This window comes from Lonchura striata, chromosome 2, assembly GCF_050655825.1.
Source record: "Lonchura striata isolate lonStrDom1 chromosome 2, ASM5065582v1, whole genome shotgun sequence".
Taxonomy (NCBI): domain Eukaryota; kingdom Metazoa; phylum Chordata; class Aves; order Passeriformes; family Estrildidae; genus Lonchura; species Lonchura striata.
The window spans coordinates 47,430,240-47,445,530 of record NC_140704.1 but is presented as its reverse complement, the minus strand read 5'-3'; the positions used below and the strand labels follow the sequence as shown (position 1 = coordinate 47,445,530).

The following is a 15,291-nucleotide window of genomic DNA, read 5'->3' as shown; positions in this document are numbered from 1 at the left end:
AAAGACCTAAATGTACAGATGCCTCTCTCATGCAGCATTAATATGTGTTTCTTTGTATTGTTCCAGGAGGTGCTAGAGCTTGCTTTCTCTATATTGTATGACTCAAGTGGCCAGTTGAATTTCATTGCTCCAGACAAGCATGAGGTAAGTCATGTTCAGAATCCAGAAATTTATTTAAAGTTATCTTAGTTGCTTTAAGACACCAGATGACTTTGTAAGAACATAAGAATAGCTATCTTGGCCCAGGGTCCATCTAAATCAGTCTCATGTCTCAAAATAAATTGACAAGTTCAAGGGACTAGTACAGGAACAAGACCTTCTGCAATTTTCTTGCATATCTGAGCCACAGAAGAACGATGTTTTGTATTCCTACATCACTGAGCACATGAAGCTCCAAATTGCAGACCATTGTTATTAAGTCCTCCTGAAATACGAGCAAGAAGAAAGAGAAATTAGAGAGCTTGGGCAGACCTTGAAGTTCTACAGACCTCGCTCACCATTTCCTGATTTCTTGCGATCTGCTGTACTTCAGACACTAGAGAATTCTGCTGTGTGAACTTTCAACACTGAGAATTTGTACAGCCAAGCTTTCAAAGAATCACTGACACTCTCAGTTCATTTTGACAATGCTACCAGAGTCAGGGGTGGTTATACCATAATTGGGTCTCAATTTCAGCCAAAGACTTGTGCTCTCCAGAGTGGTATATCCCTGTTTTCTTATTTTCACATTGCTTAAAATCATTCATGACAGGTGATTGTAGAAGGCCCCCTGTATTCATTCCATATCCACATGAGAGTGTTTTGCAGCAGCTTTCACTTATATAAAGACAATATAAATACCAATAGCAGGGATGACTGATAGCCCCTTCCCTGCTCCCTTTTCTTAGTAAAACCCACAAGGAAATAGAAGACGTCATCACCTTATCGAATGTGATGGGATTAATTTGCCTTAATTTTGTTGAATCATTGGATATGTTTCTCTCAAAGAAATTTCAAGTAAAGGCTTAGCAGAATGCACTACATTAAAAAAGAATCCTTCTTGTTTCTAAAGCAAAAGAGTTGTGTTCCATTTGCACACTTATTTTTAGATATCACATTTGGTCTCAGTTAGGACCCTGTGCTAAGATGATGAAAAAGATTGCTTTAAATTGAATTATACTGTAGTGTTTAAAAAGTGCATGAAATTGCAGTACAAGTGAAGTGTATTAGCTATGCCACTTCAAAATTTGTTGTTCTGGACTAAAACCTTCAACTAAATGTTAATTTTAGGAGAGGAGATACAGTTATGCCCATTTGGGTCTTTCTGTGGATTAATATTTGAGTGTCATTTTCAAGAATGTTCATTCCAGAGAAGTATTTGCTGGTCAATTTTCATCTAAGAGAAAAGACCTGTAGTATCCCAGGCAAAATGTGCCATTAGAGCTGTAGCTCTAAGCAAAACATGGTTGTCATCATCCTCTGAATTGAGCATAGGTTCAAGGATTTCTGATATAAATTCTCTAGAAACTGAATTCTAGACTGTTTCAGCTCAGAAGCGCAAATGGTCATGAAAACCAACAATTTTTTCAGCCACTGTATCTCAAATATAGCCTATAGCTACGGGTGGATTTTAATGGTTCAAATGTTGAAAAGCTGCTGTTGCATCCCACTGACAGACAGTACAGTGAGATGCACTAACCCAATTGCTCATGATTGCGTTAACACACCTTTTATCTTCATATCTCTTTTTGGTATTGTGCTGCTTCTTTGAAACAAAATTAATATGTTCCAAAAAAATGGCCTGAGGCAACAGTCTCTGCTGCCACTTGACAGCTCTCAAATGAAAGTTTTTAAAAGGACATCTCACATCCTCTGTATTTTTCCATGGCCTGCAGAAGAGTGAGTTATGATTAAAGTGGAAAGTACAAGTGTTCAGAGGAAGTACCCACAATGAAAGGGAAGTAGTACATTGTGAAGCCTATGACTCTTCATCAAAGAAGTTGGGATATTTGTTGATAGAACTGATAGTTTAGCAGCATTGTCAGTTTGGGAGATCTGGTGGTGACATCTCAAGATTCTGAAAGCTTTGCGTGAAGCAGCAGGAATGATGTTGGTACATGGCAATTTCAGGTCAGACTTGCAGAGTTTTTTTTAAGTACTTGTGCAGCCCTCGTGATGTAGAATGAGGCTGAATTGTGGGAGTTGAGTGTGTCCTAAAAAGAAAAATCGAACGAGGCTCTCAGGATAATTCTGCTGCAAAGAATCCTGAAGGTGTCTCGAGTCCAACCTCCTGCTCAAAGCAGATCAGCAATGAGCTCAGACCAGGTTCCTCAGGGCTGCATCCAGATGGATGAAACCTGTGCAAGCTTTCTAGTTCTTGTCTCCCAAAATAATTCTTTGATAAAATCTCATTACTGAACCAGTATCATTGAGATTTGGACCTCATTCTAGCACACTTAAGTTTGTGAATTCCCTTAGCCATCTGTCAGGGCTTACTGCTAGCCAGAGGATTCAGTACTATGAGATCACTCCATTGTATTTGTTTTTCATTTAAATACTAATAACTGGTTTCAACTACACAGCAAAAATGGTGGATTAATCTTATCCATGATTTTTGACAGAGAAACTGATGAGGGAGGCCATAATTAGGTTTCATTGGAGTTTTATGAAAATGAATCTCGTAAATTAATTTTTCAGTGGCTCTTAGTCTCTTTTGCATATTAAAAAGAAAAAAGCTTCTGAATGAATGCCTCTGTTCTTCCACCATCTCATTAGGATGTCTCTCTGCTCAACATGTGCAGGAGTTTAATTAGGTGCATTTGCCAATATGGAGATTAGAGAGGAAGCCCCTTTTCCAGGCCATTGCACTCATCAGAATTGTGGCCAGAATTTGGTTTCTGTGGGCTCTAATGAGTTATATCTGGAAGAGGAGAGAACTGCAGTTCTGTTTTCTGGCTCTCTGGGATTCCTCCCCAGAGGAAGAGCTGGCCACACTCACTGCACAGGTGATGGACGATTTGCATCAGGGGATGCATCTGTTGAGAAGTTTCTCTCCTCTCCTGTAACCTGAGCAGAGACTTTTGCTTTTCTGTTCCTTTCTTCATAATGAATTCAGGGAAAACTTTCCCCGAGAAAGATTTCAAGTAAATCATAAAAGATTATAGTCTGTTCAAATGTAATTATTTTTCGAGAATAGCTTCTTTCTTTTCCTGATACTCTGCATTCACTCAAAAAAAAAATTTCATGCTTTAGAAGTCTTTAGTGGCACACTTTGACAGCCTAAAATAGGCAGGCCAAATTGTTTATTTAGTACTTGTCAGTAGGACAACCTGAACTCTAAAGTCTCTTCTATAAAGCTGATCTCAAAGCTGTGGCTTGGCTTGCCCACTCCCTAGGTGAAAAAGCTCCTTCTGCTACTGTTTTGTTACTGACTTAAGTGGGTAGGATTTCACTTTGGATGCTGAAGTGTGCTAACCCATTCTATTTTTGAAACGTGCCCTTTTTCTGCATGAAGAGGGGGGCTTCTCTCTCTTCCTTAAAAATAATCCTCATTTCTGCTGTGGGATGAAGTCAACCATGGCTATCTTTAAACTCGGCGGCATCATGTAGCAAATGGTCAGCTAAATTTAAAACCCATTTTTTTGGCATGAAATCCAGCAGAAGTGTTTGTAAGATAAAAATGCAGTTACGGTTAATTTAATTTTTCTCCTGCAAACTAGGACACAAGTTCATGATTGAAATCTTTATTTTTAGATGACAGCATTTGAGTACTTCTGTTCATAGTTGAATAAATGGCTTGTAGTAATAAATGAAAGTGACTTATTCAATAGAAGTTGACTCTCGATCACCAATCTCCCTTGAATTTGTTGCTGATTTTAAATGGTTATTCAGCCCACATTTATCACAAGCTGTCAGCTGTTGGGAAAGATGGCATCTCCTGTAAGGAAAAAGCTAAGACTAAGGAAATGGTTTTAGAGGCCAGTTCAGCATTTGCAGCATTTAGTATTATATCCAAGCAGCTTGGTATTTAATTTTCGTGAAGGACATAGCATAAACTGACTGTAGTTTTCACAATATGTTATTTTGTGTAAAACAGTGGTATAGTAGGCATAATTATGTGAGACTATCAATTGCAACAGCTTCATGTATAGAAAAGCAAACAATTATAAAAGCAGATAGTACAGGATTTTTACACTAAGAGTCAAGAAGGATTTGGAGATGGGATTTGGTTCACCTAACTTAACTGTCTTGGAATTAAAACTTTTGTTAGAGTAAGATAATCTTCAGGCTTTTTTAATAGGTGCTGGGGGAGTAGAATGAGAGGAGTGAATGAGATTTATCCAGAGGTTCATTGTCCTAAGTTATTGTTTCCTTCTCCAGTAAGTGCAGAAGAACATTCACCAAGAGGTTTGGAGGAGATGCCAGATTGTCAAACAACTAAATACTGTCATTTTGTCCCATTTTATGGAATGTTTTTCCATTTTCTGAGCAGCTCAGTGAAAGCCTTCTTCAAGATCTGAGCTGATAAAATGCATCAACCTAATTTTAGGTCTCTTTGTAAGTCCCCATGGGAGCAGTAACTGTAGAGGACCAGACCAGACAAGGAGTTTGTGTATGAAAAGTCTATTAATGAGAGTTTTTATCCTTTTCCTGTGCAGTATTGTGTATGGACCGACGGTTTGAACGCCCTCCTTGGAAAGGATATGTTGAGTGACCTAACACGGAACGACTTAGACACGCTGCTCAGCATGGAGATAAAGCTACGCCTCCTTGACTTGGAAAATATACAAATCCCAGATGCTCCCCCACCTATTCCAAAGGAGCCCAGCAACTACAACTTCGTTTATGACTGTAACTGAGGCAGTCACTGAAACTTGCTCTGAAACTGGAAATACATTATAACTGGAGAGATATTTAAAAAAAAAAAAAAAAAAAAAAAAGAAGAAGAGCGTGAGGAAAAAAGGAGACCCACTTTTGCACCTTGTATTTTGGCTTTGGGGAGGGATGTAGAAACACTTGCATTCCTCTCTGTTCCCTGCATCCCTTCCTTCCCCATTCCCATCTTCCCCATTGCTCATCCAAATCCACATTGCTTTAATTAACTTCTAATTGCAGGCCATTGGCCTTGCTTAAGGCAAAGACTGCCACTAAGAAGCACCCTCCTGAGGACTTTTTTTACATTTTTAATACTGGAATAGACATTCTTAACTAAAGGACGTTGTTATCAAACTGCATGCCTGTGAAACCCACTTGGCAGGGCAGAGGCTTTAACTGGAAGGAGGAGGGAGGTAGGTAGCAAAAGCAGCTACTGTAAGCAGAAGATTTCCCCAGACATTCACAAGAGTCTGCTCACCACTGAATCCAATGTGATGATGAAAGTCGTTAACTGCTTCCCGGTTCTTGCACCATCCGTCACTGTCATTATTCTCTCCACCATCATCTCAACTCTTGCCTCCAGCCTTCACCCAACTGATCAGCTCCCAGAATGGAAAGTCTGCAGGTTTTTGCTGTACCATACGCTGCAATGCTGCAACAGCTTTTAACTTCTTTTCCTCCCAGCTCTTACAATAGCCCCACACTAGCAGATCACTCGCAAAAACCATGTATGAAGCCACTAGTGTGTCCCATTCCTGTAGCGTTCCCTAAGCCTCAGTTGCCTCTGAAATTGGCTTGTTGCTATTTGAAGTGATTTTTATTTCCTTGGTCCAAAGTTCAACAGTAATTTTCAAAAATTAATTACAACTGCCAAACATCCAGGTTTACATCATTGTCATTGCTACAGTGTTAGAAATTTGCAAGGGATTTTTTTTGTACGGGTTCTAATTTTTTTATTTTATTTTGCCAAACAAATATATTTAATGAAAACTAATTTCATTGTGAGTACTTTTGGGGAACAATATTTTTACTTAATTTTCATTTGGAACATTTGCCCTGAAGGGAAAAAAACACCATTCCCTTCAACTTCACTGTTGAATAAAAATCTGAGTTGTGATGATTCTTGGGACTTTGTTTTTCTTCTGAAGTTGTCTTTTATTCCTTATGATTCCTAGAAATTCTGAACTGTTTAGTATAAAGAGGAGTTGGAAGACTTTTCTTATCTGCATCTGATCTAACTTGCTTGTTTGTTAGTGGTGACAAGGATGAAATGCATCCAGAGATCTCCATTGCCATGGTTACATGAGCCTTCCTGTGAGAAGGGCCCTTGTGAAATCCAAAATCCAAGCATACTGATGTGCTCACGGTCAGTTCAAGGCTGCTGCCTTTCCTGTTTTTTGCTGGGGCAGCTGTTTCCCTGTATTTCCATTTTCTCCACTGAGAGTGTTTATGGCTGCAGCAAATTGGTAGTAGGAAGGTTTGAGCTTTGCAGGATGGATTCCCTCTATCCTCATATTTTTTTTTCTAGGTATTTCACTAAGTTCAATTGCAAACGTCTGGGTCTAGAGGAACCTGCCAGCTCTTTCCCTCCCACTGCACATGCTGAAGACAGATGTTTATCAGTGTAAGTTTCTTTCTTGCTCAGACCCAGCTGAAAAAGATGGTAAAGAGATTTTATCAGAACTTGTGCTAGTGAGAAACCCAGAAGGTGGTTCCAGTTCTGACAATCATAGAAGTTCTCAACTGAGGTGACCTTTGCTCTGTCCAGATGGCTCTGGGGAAAACATTCTGACTGGCCTCACACCAGTAGAGGAGAGAAATGATGTCCTGCAGGTGCAGCAAAAAGGAAGATGATGAGAACATTGCATGAATACAAGCATCAAATCCCAAGGAAGGTGCCTTCCTGAAGCTGTGCAGTATTTTATGAATGCCATAATGTAACAAAACATATAAGTTATTTTTGGTGGTAATGGATGATAAAGTTAATAAGAGAGATTGTGTTAAACTCTGGAGGGAAAAGTTATGGTGAAGTGTGACCTGATAAGACGTTTGGTCTTAATGAGAACAGAGATGTACAACATGAGTTGTATGAGTTTGAGATGGTTTATTCTCTGAAGTTTTGTCAGACTATAGCAAAGGTCAGGAAATCGTAGAAGCAAAGGCACTGCCTGTGCAGGGGATTTTTAAAGGGTCCCAGGGGTGAGGGATGGAGGTAGGAAAATGTTGCTTTACAAGACACTGATGCTGCCTCTTAACTTCATGCAGTTAAATCTTGGAGCAGAACGAAGAGCCCGAGTTGTTTTAATTTCCCTGACCCAGCTGGATTTTCTTTTTACTTACAGATCTCATACTTGGTGCTTCAGATGGGTATCGCTCTGCTGGCAACAAACACCTTTCACTCCCAAGCTGTAAGAGCCAAACACACTGCCAGCTCAGCAGCACTCCAGTGCTGTGGTCTCAGCAGGCATCTGCGTGACCATCAGAGAGGAGCAAACAAAACCCCTCCTCCAGGGGATAACTTGAGCAGGAGATAAAGGTTAAACTTGCCTCCTCCACTAAGGTGAGTGCCCCGAATTCCACCCAAGAGCCAGGGAAGAGAGCTGGCAACCCAGCCCTCTGTTTTACCAACAGCTTGTGCCCATCCATGTGACACCGAGGCACATCAACACCATCAGGCAGCACGGGGCTCTTGCGCATGAATAGCTGGAGCCCTCTCCTTTCACGGCAGGTGACACGGACCCTCTGTCCTGCCCTGGGACAGGGTACGTGCAGCCTGACCAGGCGGATCCAGGTCCAGATGGTACCACAGCACTGCTGCGTGGCTCTGCCACTACTTCCCAAAGCCCCACTTTGCAGGATCCCCAGCTCCCCACATGGCCTGGCTCTTTGTAGGGGTTATGCGCAGTGTGGGATGGTCACATGAGGAGGAATGCTAAATTTGTATCCGCCACCCTGCCATAAGAAAGAAGAGGCTCAAGAGATGCGTTGGCGTAATAGCCTTTCCAGCTATTTTAGCAGCACTCCCACAGCAACCTAAAAGGCTGCGGTGCAAAAGAAGAATCCTGCCTTCAGTTTCTAGAGCTGTCATACAGGCTCACTTTGTCATTATGAAATTTAAAACAAAAAAAAAGTTAAATGATGAAGAAATATCCTGCTGTTTCCCATTCTTAAAAAAAAAAAGAAATTGAGGATGAAAATGGCAAATTCATTTGCTCATGCTGTTGTGTTCCGGAAAAGCTTTTAAATCTTCACATTCAAGGAGATGCAGCAGAAAAAGAACTGCTATTGAAGTTTCTTGTATCATTTCAAAACATTAAGTGGGTAATTGCTTGTAAAAGCCATAAAGGGGAGAGAACAAAAAAAAAAAAAAAAATCAGTATAATTTTAGCTCCTGTTTTGGAAATGACTTTGCTTGTGAAAGTTAATATATTCTTTTACCAGAAAACTTGAATCAAGAAAACTATATATCTTCTTAAGTCAACTGCTTGCTCTACTTGTAAGGACAAGGAGAAGAGCAGCAATTCTAAGTAATCCTGTACAAAGCAAGCTGCGTGTCAGAGAAAGAGGGCTTTTATTACCATTTTTCAGGAGCTGTTCTTTTTTCAGTGTGGAGAATTATTTCATTAAACCTTACATGCAGAAATAACATCCTCATGCCAAGAGGCAGGTAGGTGCTGACTCACTCTTCGGTTGCAAAATGACAATGCAAGATCCTAATTACTTCATTTGTGAAATCCTCTTGTGTCTTCATGCCCTACCCAGAATTGCATTCTTGCCTAGGGTGCTTGTCATCAATGTCACATCAATGAGAATATGAAGGCTTGCATGGCAACCTGGTGAGATCCACTGCCCAGAACAAATCTCTGTCTTCTCTGGCAGACAGCTGAAATAGAAGGGAGCCCTGCATCCCCTAAGCAACCCTGTAGGCCACCAGCTGCAATCCCATATCCTCTGGCCAGCTCTCAAAAGAGGGAGAGATGAAAGAAGAAAGAAACATGCTCCTTTCAGAAGATGGAGAGAAGAGCATGGGCATGAAATACCCCTGAATGCATCTGCTCTTCAGTTGTTTGTCATTACCTTGGGCCCAGTGATGAGGTGTCTCTGATGCATCCAGCCCTATAGTGATTCAAGCTGCTAATCCTGAGCAATAACCAGCAAGGAAGATGCTGGGAGCAGGAGGACACTCTTGTACTGCCATATCCCCCCCTGCTCTCTGTTCTGTTGCTGCTTCACTGACAAGTAAATGGAATTAGCGTCACTGTCATTTCAAAGTCGTTCATCTAAGGAGTACAATAAGATCAGTGTGAGATTTTACTCCCTTTTTGCTTCATTCTTCTTCAGAGTTAAAGAAAATAATAAATCCAGCCCTTATTGACCTGGGGATGTCTTAGCTGTCTGAAATACTAAGTGTATGACAGCCCTTCCCCTTAGACCATCCTCAAGGAAGTAAAGGTAAAATCCCTGCAAATTCTGGAAGACATTTATAGGACAGAGTTTTTGTCACACTGCTGGCTGAGTTGTCATTGCTTTCCGCACAGCTGGATAAATCAGGATGAGACTTGCTCAGTGCTCCCTCTCTCCCTAGATGATAATTATATTTTAATAATAAACAGCCACATGGCTTAAGCAAATTCCCTGATTAACAAAGCACTTACCTATGCAGCAAAAGATGCTTGATTTCAGTTTGATAAACAGGCACCTAAATTTAGGTGAGTGTTCATGGACCAAGCTAGATCAGGGCCTGTGTAAGCAGGAAGGCAAGTTTACCTGTTACTGACATTTTGCTACATGCTCAGAGGATATGCAAATAATGACTTTTCTGTCTGATGTGTAATTGGAATGTGTACCTCTGGTCACTGCAAGAGACTAAAGAGGATGCTATCTGATTATTCTACATCACTCCAGCTGCTTCATGCATCTTTGGAACTTAAAACAACAGTTAAAAAATTGAAATGAGCCCTTTCTGGATGAAATCAGGCTGAAACTTGAGAGTGGCATTGAAAGCACAAGTTTTTTTAGGGCAAGACTAGGCATAAAATGGATATTGGGAGAGCCATGAATTTTGATAACAAGGTGATTTCAAAGTGCTGAGTCAGGGAGTGCTGTCCTGCAACAGCCTCCTGAGGCCAAGGTTAAAAAGTACAGGAGACCATTTCAAACTCATTTAGTGAAATATATTTACTCTATTTTCACTTCTTGCTGGGAGACCTTGAACATCACTGAAGAGCAGAGCTGGTGATGCTTAGTTTGCAGAGACACATGTAGGGCAAAGGAAACATCTCAAAAGCCATCCCTCTCCAAGTGGAGAAGTTGGTGTTGGACATAGAAGAGTTTTCTGAATGGATGTATTTTTTCAACAGAGAGTTTCTCAGTCTTACTGTAGGCACCTCAGTGGAGGTGCTATGTGGAGAACAGCAGCTGTTGTGGTTTTATACTCTCTTGGAAGAGCCAAACAAGCCTGTTGGGAGGCTCTTGCAAACCCTCTCTCATCCCATTTGCCTCTTGTTTATAGACATTTCCTGTAAGATGTGACCTATGGGACAGCCACAAAGCTGGAGAACCCAGTGCTGTGTGCTCAAAGCAGGATTCTGCATCCTGCTTGGAGTATTCTGCTTGGAGCAGCCCAGCATACATCCCTGGGCTGTAGTTTTAGCCCAGGGAGGGTATGGCCACAAGAGAGCAGTGCATGTAGAGGAGGGGAGGGAAAAGAGATGCTTAATAAAATTTTGCCAAGGGATGAAGCTAAGGGCAGGCTTTCTTTCCTGTGACATTTAAGAATCTGTCTTGGATGACTTTATTTCAGTTGTCATTAGAGGATTCTGCAGCCTGATTGAGTGCCATAGTTAAATTTTCCCTTGATGAAACCTCTTGAGTCTAATTTTAATCTTGTCAGCAACATGGTGTTCAGCTTAAACTGATTATGTTTTGGGATTCCTCTTGGTTATCATGAGTGAGAGGGAGGCTGACTGTCTTTTGTTTAATAAAAGACAGTATTTTTTTATTAGGTATGTCTGTATCATCTTGGTTACTCTTGAAATGCCTCAGGTTTAATATCCCCTTCCCACCCACCTTCCCCGAGGGAGAAATGCACCCTGGAGATCTTTGCTGTCCCACCAGCAGGCCGTGCACACGTGGAAGGCTGAGCCTGTGGGACTTCATTCCCTGCCAATTAACAAGGGAGTTTGTATTGTCAGGGTAGTTTTGGAAGAAGTTGAGAGCAGCCATGTAGGAATCCGCCAGGCTTCAAAACAAGTTTTCTATATATCATCTTAAAATGAGGACAGTGGGGATGCAGGTGCAGTACATTGTGCAAAGCTGCTGACTGCTTGCATCTTTCCCAGAGGAAAATGGCTCATCCACAGGGTTTTCCCAGGGCATAGCTTCCCTCTTCCCCCCCATCAAGCAACAGAAGCCTGGTGCATTTGAAAAGGCTTGGCAATGCGAGCAGAGAAACATGTGAAAGGTTTCTTTGCCAGGAGTATGACATTTAAAGAGCACCAGTAGAATTATTTTGGGCGTTTTTCACCCGCACAGGTCCCCCTGCACATGTTCCTTCATTCACGATACCCTCTGTCAATCTCTGACATTTCTCAAAGCCCTGGGTTCCCCCTTTCTGTCCCCAGTCCAGGGGGCATGCAGTGATACTTTACATGTGTCCACCCTTTTGTTTATCCCAAATAGTCAAAGTGTAATCCAGCCAAGCTGGTTTTCACATAAACCTTCATCTCACACTCTTGGTTCTCTTTGTTCCAGCATGATCTGAGGTCCATTGAAAACTGAGGTGTGGTGTGCAGGTGGCTTCTCCACTTCTCATAAGATTGTTTTCAGCCAGAGATTTTCTTTCAGTGAGGAATTTTACCGAGTCCTCAACAGAACTCTTCATAAAATCACTTCTGAGCCTCCAGCTTCTCATCAAATCTGGCAGCTCGCAGGTGGATGCACGCACACAAACGTGCACATGCACACAAAGGAGACAAGTGCCTCAGTTCCCTTTCCCCAGGAAACAAGCCTGAAATAAGCTCATTTACAGCTTGGCAGTGTTGGATGTTCCAGCAGGCAGCATCCAGGTGAGAGGGGATGGAGAGTGTCAGAGCTGATAGCAGCTGGCATGTTTGTGGGGCCGGATGGGCCGGGATGTGAGGAGGGGAGGTTGGAGCAACATGCATAAGCAGCCAGCTACTCACCAAATATATTGTATACCTGCATCCATGCTCAGGCAAAAGATGATGGGAGGATAGCAACCTTATTTTAGATTTTTATTGCTATTATTATTTTGAACCATGGCTGTTATGCCTTGTGGAAGTGCCCTGTTTAGATAGGTGAGCTGCATCACTGTGTTTTCATCACCTTGAGTCCAGTGGAAGAAGCAGCACAGTGTCAATGTGGGTGCTCCACCCAGCAGAAGGGCAAGGGGAGCATGGGGGTAATGCTCAGCTGGCCAGGGAAGTGGCAGTGGTTCTGTTGGAAAATGCCACTGAAGGAAGATTTAGCACACACAAAAACTGTGTGAATTTAGCTGAATCACTGATTCAGTAAGGAAAACTGAGAAGCTCAAGTGACTAAAACTTCCTTCTCAGCTGACTTTTGGATTGTCCCAACTGCGTCATGGTTCTTCTGAAAAGAAATAGTGTTTCAGAGCCCTTTTTTATTTCTAAGATTTAACGTGCCATAAAAAGTTGGAATAAAAACAAAACGTCAATTTTTATTTTTTCACTTTTTATTAGCAGCTTTTTTTCCCCCCAGAAAAGAAGTCATATTGCAGCATTCTTGATACCCTCCTTTGGTCAGAAATTCTGGTCTTCATGCAGCTCCAGATCCTCCATAATGAAACTTGCATGGCCTGAGGAAAACCATCCCACCCGGCCTTGTAAATGATTCACGGCAGAAAGGGACACATAACAGCTCCATCAATTCATACAGAATGAATGGCAGTATTTTCACCTAAATACATTTCTAATATGAAAACAGCAGTCCAAGCCCCTGACTATTGTGTCATACACAGGACTAGCTGCAGCCATGAATCAAAGATGTCTTTGTGTGGGAAAAAAAAAAAAAACAAACAGGAAAGCAAGTAGCAATTGCCTTCATTGGTTTAGTTCCATTTTAATCAAACCCAAGTAGTTTTTAAATTTCCAGAATTGAGGAGGCTACTCAGAAATGGACTTCTGAAGACATGTTCTTGAATTTAGCTAATTAGTCAAGTGACTAGCACATATTCCTTCAAATCACCCCTTCTGGAAGAAAAAAAAATAAAAAAGAAAATGTGGATTTAATAAATTTGTTCATGCAGAGCAAAGAAATTGGATTTAATAAATTTGTTCATGCAGAGCAAAGAAATTAAACACAGCCAGCAGCAGCACTATGGTCAGCCTGGACCTGGGCACAAATGCCCTGCAGGCAGTCCTGTCTACCCCAGGATGGGCATCAATAGCCTGAACTTCGAGGCGAGCCCTTGTCAGCAGGCAATTGTCACCTGCAGTCTTCTAGCACATCCCACTGTGTAGCTTCCTAGAGGTTTACACAATGATAGGCGAGCCTGTCAAGCAGGCAGGAGGTGTAGCAGGAGCACTGCTTTCTTCTTATGATTTGATGCCAAGTTTTACAGGGACTGAGCAGGGTGCTTCTGTGGCACCTCTGCAGGGCCTTTCAAAACTGATCCCCTCAATCAGAGGCACTGGCGGGTATTTTGGCATGATGCTTTGCTCCAGACGAGGCAGTCTCCATGGCTTTGCACCCTCTGCCCAATATGCAAATTCCTCCTTGAGGGCTGAAAAAAGTGGCCTTGCCTTTTGGGAGCCATCTCCATATACTTGATGGCTCCCCAGTGGTGCTGCTGAGTGGGGCAGCTGTCTAGGAAAGCCATCTTTGGGGAGCAAGCAGTTCCTGATGTTTCCAGCATCCCTATGCTGTGTGAGCTCTTCACACCCCATGACAGGTCCAGGAGATTAAAGGTGGCTCCTTTGCACCCCATCCTTGATGGATGAGGCTGAAGCTATGCTTTCCACACTGTGAAGAGAAGGAAAGCATGTCTGTAATTGGTTGGTTGGCCAAGTTCCTGATGGCAATTAGTACCTGAGTGCTACTGACACCACCTTGTCTTACTAGCAGCAAATCAGGGCACCCAAAATGTTATAGAAGCACAATTTTATGCTATGTATTGAAAAAGAAAAATATTATAATATGGTGAGATGAGAACTTTTAGATGTTCCCCATTTATTAATGGATTCATAATTCTCTTGCTGACAGATTAGTGCATTAAAAAGGCATTTTGCAGCATCTTGAACATGCTAGTGAAAGCCCATTTCCATTGGCTCCCTTTATAGTTTTTCAGCCTCTGAAGCCTACCACAGACTCCTGTGGGCAGCCATCCCTGTCTCCCAGGGTTGTTTGGTAATGCTTTGTGTCTTTTCCAGCACACACTCTCTTTTTGGTAGATAGGTATGCTTATCTTCAAGAAAGGAACTGCATTAGCAAGGTAAGAGAGGATTGGATTCTACTGTTGGAATGAAGATAATTAATATTCATCACTGAAAGACAGAGGTGGATGTGAGGATGATAAAACTGGTATGCAAGACTGGAGCAACTGGTGCTGAATAACTCATGAAGAAGATCGTGGGATTTAGTAATGACATTGGGAAATGTAATTTCTTGCATGAACCGTTCCCTGCAAACAGAGAATAAGGTCCCATCAATTCCCCCCCTGGTATGAGCACAAAGAATAGCTCCCAGCAGTCTGTCACACTTGGGACAAATGCAGGATTAATATATCCTGCATGTGGTTTGTGTTGGCCTGTGCCATGCCTTCCTCATTGTCTCCTGAACCTCCAGGGGATGGGAATGTCTTATTAATTAACTCTCTTAATTCAAGCACCTGTGACTGATTTATACTCAGTCTAGGGTCTGATCCTGCAGGCAAGAGCTGACTTTGGTGTGGTGCACCACTTTCCAAATCCCCAGCAAAGGAAAATTACTGGATTTTATGCTGAAACTAAGGCAGTGAGAGTATTTGGAAAACCTCTGCTGGCTTTTCCCCAGTGTAACTAAGTAATGGCATTTGTTACTCATTGGTGCTACAGACTCACACACAACTCAGCCAAAATTCACCTTCTAGGGATGTGTGTATGCTTGGTTTCATCCATGGGTAACAGCATGATCTGGAAGAAGAGGGGAGAAAATGAAGTCAGGAGGAGCAGGGGATTTTGCTGTTCAAGGAGGCAGGGGATGAATCATCCTTCTCACTGAGATGTGGTCTTTTGCCAAAGGCTTCAGCTGGTCCCACCAGCTCTTTCAGTTTGGTGTGCTCTGTCCTCAGCTCCGCTGCAGTGGCCAGCCTGCTGCTAATGCAGGAAACAGTTTGTCCTGGGAACAGCCCTAGCCAGTGCATGCTTGCCCACTTCAAGGGCAGGCTGACATTGTGCTCTCATGCCTCTCTTTCAG

The 15,291-nt window shown here is 42.2% G+C and overlaps 1 protein-coding gene across 8 annotated transcripts in view; it reads left to right on the top strand.

The window, feature by feature from the left end:
- ELMO1 (engulfment and cell motility 1) overlaps nt 1-5,983 on the top strand; it is a 302,881-nt gene extending 296,898 nt beyond the window's left edge. For all 8 annotated transcript variants that reach the window (XM_085573345.1, XM_085573347.1, XM_021553298.4 and 5 more), the window contains 2 exons: nt 67-144; nt 4,638-5,983. In XM_085573345.1, the coding sequence (XP_085429471.1) occupies nt 67-144; nt 4,638-4,838 (279 nt within the window). In that variant the 3' untranslated portion in view covers nt 4,839-5,983. The remainder of the gene's footprint in view (nt 1-66; nt 145-4,637) is intronic.
- Nucleotides 5,984-15,291: the final 9,308 nt, after the last annotated feature.